Genomic DNA, 5,399 nt, shown 5'->3' with positions numbered 1-5,399 from the left:
ACTTCCTAATACAAGAACACACACTTATCCATGTTCATTGTGGCTCTATTCTTAATAGGCAGGACATAGAAACAGATTAGATGTCCATCAGTGGATGAATGGACAGTAAAAATGCGGTACCTGTGTATAATGAAATATTATTAGCTGTAATGAAAAATGAAATTTGGAGGTAACTGTGTAGGACTGGAAACCACTATATCAAGTGAGGTAAGCCGGACCCAGAAGGACAAACAGCCGAGTTCTCCCTTGTACACTACCTCCCATCACATTTTCAGGTCTATGTTTAACTCAGAGGACCTGGGAATGGAAAACCATAAAGGGTCCTTTGGTGGGGACAGGCAGAAAGATAAAGAGGGAATCATGGGAAAGAGGCTTATGTGAGGAGACGGTCAGGAGGATTATGTGGAGGATTGCTGGGGTGGGCGAATAACTAACATGGATTAATAAGAATGTTTTTTAGGTCCCTGATGCTTGTTGCAGGAACATGGCGGGGTTGGGAGCCAACAGTGATGTCGTGGTGAAACTTGATCATGGGCACTTAAACAACTCCCTGGGTTCTCCAGTTCAAGCTGGCGTGTACTTCCGTGGGCATATTAAAGGTGGCATGAGACCAGGAAAGAAGGTATTAGTGATGGGCATCGTAGATCACAACCCCAAAAGCTTTGGCATCAGCTTGACCTGTGGTGACTCTGAAGATCCTCCTGCCGATGTGGCGATTGAACTCAAAGTTGTGTTTACAAACCGGCAGGTCTTTAGAAACTCTTGTATCTCAGGAGAAAGAGACGAAGAGAATTTGGCATTCCCTTACTTTCCATTCGTCCCAGACCAGCCGTTCAGGATAGAGATTCTTTGCCAGCAACCGTGTTTCAGAGTGTTGGTGGATGGACACCACCTTTTTGATTTTTATCATCGTATTCAAACATTACCTGCAATTGACACCATAAAGATCAGTGGGGACATCCAGATTACCAAACTTGGCTGATGTTTAAAGCACTTCTATTTCAAATATGACCAATCAGGTGCCACAACTACATGTCTGAAAGAGGTGTCCTAGCTAGATCTGGAGACTTAAAAAGAAAACAAAAACAAAGACAGACTTCACCGTCTCTTTCTGTGCAGTTTAAGTCTGGAATGACAATTTCATCTGTGGTTTGCCCAGAAGAAGAAAGCTGGCAAGAAAGACACAGAGCCATTATGCTTAGAATGAAGTAATACATTTATGCTGGATTTTATTCAGACTAAATAAAAATGGATTTGTGATGATTTGTGATTTGGTAGCAATTACTAATCATTTCAAAGCAAGGTGATATTTAGAAACAAAAGTGCTAAAGACCTTAAAAACAACAAGGGTACATCAAATCCATGCATTTCTGCACTGACATGGAATTGCGTAGCACCACTGACATTTTAGTCAGGGTATTTACATAGATTGTAGATTGTGCAAGGTTTGGTTCTGCTTTCTTGGGGGTTGTTTTTGTTTTTGTTTTTGTTTTTGTTTTTTTTTTTTGGCACAGCATCCTGTTAACTTGGATTTCTAAGCATTCTTGATTAATTTATTTATATTTAGTATATGTATTAATGTATCAGAGAATGAGCAATGTCTACAAATTATGAACTTAGGTTGCAGGGGAAAATTTATGCAAAACAACCATAAAATAAGTGGATTTTCCCTTAAAGAATTTGAGTATATTCTCCTTACCCCTCAACTTTGGCTTCTTAACATAAATTGCTATAGATGCTTTTGGGGAAATTTTTGCAACACTTCAATAAAAGCCTAAAGTTCTTGTCGATGATGGGAACTTTTGTTTGCATTGCTTTTTCTCCTTCCTGTGAATGAGCACAGTATTGGCTTCCTTAAGGCTAACTACTCCTTAGATTTACATACTAGCTCATTAAGTTGTTATTAAATTAATGGAAAGCATATAAGAGGTGATTGCATAGACAGCTTTTAAAATAACTATATATCAGTTTTTAATAGTATGCTATGAAAATGATTCCAGAATGCAATGTAAAGCAGAAGCAAGTTGCCCCAAATTACTTACTGAGAAATAATTTATATCAATCGAGGCTGTTAGCTCATTGTCTACTTTTTCTTCTGAGACCCTCCCAAGTATTCCTAAGTGCTGCAGACCCTCTGGGCCCCTGTGTCTGCGTGGAATGGGTTCTCTCGAGCAGATGGGCAAAGTGTAGGAATTGACAAACAGATGCACACAAGAGAGGTGTTGAATCTGAATGTAATCTCTGGTCGAGCCTCAGACTTTTTATAATACAGAGTGTATCATAAATTGCAAATCATAACAGGCAAGGTACATTGAAGTTTTCCAGATACAAGAGATTGACTGGGAATGGAATTTGCAGGAACTAGATAAATGTTTACAATAGAGATTAGCAGCCCTGCCTAGGATCAGCCTAGTGCCAGGCAAGAATTTCACACTTTAGTGTTAATAGCACCAGGGGGTTTTAACTCTTGACAGGCCTCAAGAATAATGTGGTGTCAGGGAGCTCTAAATTCCTAGGTCTTGTAAAATTTTATCTTGTCTGAAGAATTCCCCATTTATCAGGATAGTATATCAACTTGCTCTTGGCATGGAATGTAGCTTGTAGTAAAGATTTCTATCTCAGTGAGATTCCCAGGCTCTTTCTGCAGACAACTGAGTTAATGGCTCTGATTTATTGTAGTGCTTAATTAGTTACTGAATAGGTTAAACTCCTTGCTGTAGTCTGGAATTTTGGAACACTGGGAGAGGTTTTAGCTAATTCAGAATTCAATCTTAAAAAGCACTTATTATGAGGTAATGATTAATAGAGGGCACGTGGATCCATACACTAGACTAATGCGGGAGTGGAAAATTAATTTTATGGGTTAGGGGGATGGCCAAACTCCAGGAGGGCGTTTCCTTGAAACTCTTTTCCTCATGACAAAGCTTCCAGACTTTCATTTGTCAAGCTGACTCCACCAGAGCGCGTGGCACCTAAGCAATGCCTTTGGAGTTTCTGATTAGACAGTGTTGCCTCCCTGGTGGATATGGTGGGATCCAGTTAGGTCATCTGAAACATTAAGTCCCAAGATCTCGGGTTTTTTCATCCAGCCAACAGTGACCATGCTTCCAGGGAAACTGCTTCCCTGTGCTTGCAGAACCACCAATAGGCTGAGGATTATCAATGTATCTGCAAGGCTAGGGATGCTAGGTGTTTCATATACTGTGTTGGTCCTAGAGAGAAGGATCTTTGGCATTGCTTTGGGCAGATAGTGAGAGAAGAAAGGGATCCTGGTTGGGGTATATTTAGGTTTTGTTTGTACAGTATATGTGCCTTATTAGGGCATCTCCTTGTCCTTCTTAGCTTTTAAGGCTTTTTTACACAGCGTGCAGAGGCACTTAAGTGGCCATGTCATCTTCATGTGTCAAGAAAGGAGACAGTGTTTCAGAAAAAAAGTCTAAGATAAACAAAGCAAACTAAAATAAGGAATCTTTATAGATGATATATTTGGATCCTTCTCAGCTTGGAAACTATTTAGCACAGTTCTGTGGTGTTATATACAAAGACTTGTCTGCCAAGATCTCCTGCATTTTAAAAAGCTTTCTGTTCTTGCTGGCTTCTCAGTCAACCATGAGAGCTGTTTTGTAGCTCCAGTATCTATTTATTTATTTATTTATTTATTTATTGCCTGTGAACAATTTCTCATGGGTTGAAAAGCCACATTAGAGGAGTTCTGTCAAGAGATTTAGAACATACCCTGAAAAACATTTGTAAGATTTGGATTTGATTCATGCAGTAAGCATCCCCCCCCCCCGCCTCCAGGAGGGATCTTCTGAGTGGCCAAGCATGTATAATCCTGTAGAAGCTTGAGGAACGGGGAGTATAAGACATTGGAAGTGCCTTTTCCCTTTACCTGCCAGTTAACTCATAAGCAGTCAATCCCTTAGGCTGCTTGGTATGGAAAAGCAGTAGTAACCCCCCCAGATCATCCTCCTGACAGCCATCTAAGTGGTGTGTTGAGTTGATTTTGAACTAGTTAATAAATAGGGGCCACAGCCCAACTCACTGTCCAAATAGCTAGATAGAAACTACTACAAGTTCATGCTCTCCTCTGCCTGTGAGGCCTAATGTGGGAAATTCAGGATGGAAGGTGCAATTTAAAGCTTCATGGGGAAAGTATTTGCATGCACAAGACAAATTGAAAATACTATAAAAGCAAGATTTTATAATGATTTCCTTCAGGGGTGGGAAACAACTCAGTAAGTAAAAGCACTTGCCATGCAAACTTGGTGACTTGAGTTTGAATCCTCAAAACCTAGGTAAAAGCTCTATGGGGGTGGGGTATGTTGGGAACTATTGGGGTAGGGGAAAAGGGGGGAGGGAGAGAGCCCACGTCCAGCCAGAGCTCCTGTGCTCTGGGCAAGCAGACACGGGAGGGCTGCCAGACACTTTCCACTCAGCCCTGGGTGGGCATCTAAGCCACTGACCCCATTCGATGGGGGGTGGACAAGGGGCAGCCCCCAATACCAGGGGCCCCAGGGCGATGCCCTTGGCCCCAGAGTTACAGGAGAGAGGGCAGAAGGAGAGAGGTTCCCATGTAGGGGAGAGTCCTTAGTTTGGTTCATGGGTGGAGCACAGGAAGGCCTTCCATCGAGAGATTAGACACGGCTCATTAGGAGAAAGCCTATCCCATCATCCAAGCACAGCTGGCCTTGATGAACAGAGACAGTCTATGGTTTTAGAGCTTTATTTTAGAAAGGCAGAGGGAAAGAGGGAAGGTAAAAAAGAGAGAGAGACTGGCTATGGCCACAAGGAGAGAAGTGGAGAGAGAGAGAGAGAGAGAGAGAGAGAGAGAGAGAGAGAGAGAGAGAGAGAGAGAGAGAGAGAGAAGCTAGAGTAAGAGGAAGGAAGCAAGAGGGGGAGAGAGAGAAGAGGAGAGGACAGAAGAGGAGAGGAGAGGAGAAAGTAAGAGGAAAGAGAGAAAGAGGAGAGAGAGTAAGAGGGAGAGTGAAAGGAGAGAGTGAGGTGGAGCCAAACAGCCCCTCTTATGGTGGGCTGTTATCTTATTGTTGCTAGGCAACTGGGAGGAGTCTAACCTAAAGGTTAGAAGCTTGAGACATTGTCTACATGACTGTTAGCCACACACTTCTCTTTGGGGGGCTGTGGGGGTGATAACTTCGACAGGAGCCTTGAGTCCAGGAGACATGAGGGAACTCTTTCTGTCCCATGTAGGTGAATTATCACCACTGGGTCCCAGGGTTCCACACCTCAGCTCGACTGGAGATCAGCCTGTCTTTGAATAGCCCAATGGGGATCCCCAGAAGGCCAACTAGCCAGATGATGCTGAAGGAAAGAGACCCTGTCTCAAACAAGATGGAAATACATACACACGCACACATTTATGAAACATGTGTGTATGG

General features: G+C 42.5%; 1 protein-coding gene across 1 annotated transcript; it reads left to right on the top strand.

Annotated features, from left to right (window-relative positions):
• The first annotated feature begins 484 nt into the window (after positions 1-484).
• On the top strand, positions 485-982 carry LOC147003735 (galectin-like protein 2). The gene has a single exon (XM_085841084.1). The coding sequence runs from the start codon at positions 485-487 to the stop codon at positions 980-982; it is 498 nt and encodes a 165-aa protein (XP_085697210.1).
• Positions 983-5,399: the final 4,417 nt, after the last annotated feature.

Source organism: Mus caroli, unplaced genomic scaffold, assembly GCF_978045245.1.
Source record: "Mus caroli unplaced genomic scaffold, Mus_caroli_1 scaffold_8, whole genome shotgun sequence".
Classification (NCBI taxonomy): Eukaryota; Metazoa; Chordata; class Mammalia; order Rodentia; family Muridae; genus Mus; species Mus caroli.
Note: the sequence above shows the minus strand (reverse complement) of the source record. Positions and strands in the feature narration are given on the sequence as shown.

Excerpts from the sequence above, each read along its gene's own strand:
- LOC147003735 (XM_085841084.1), top strand. The coding sequence starts at position 485 with ATGGCGGGGTTGGGAGCCAACAGTGATGTCGTGGTGAAACTTGATCAT.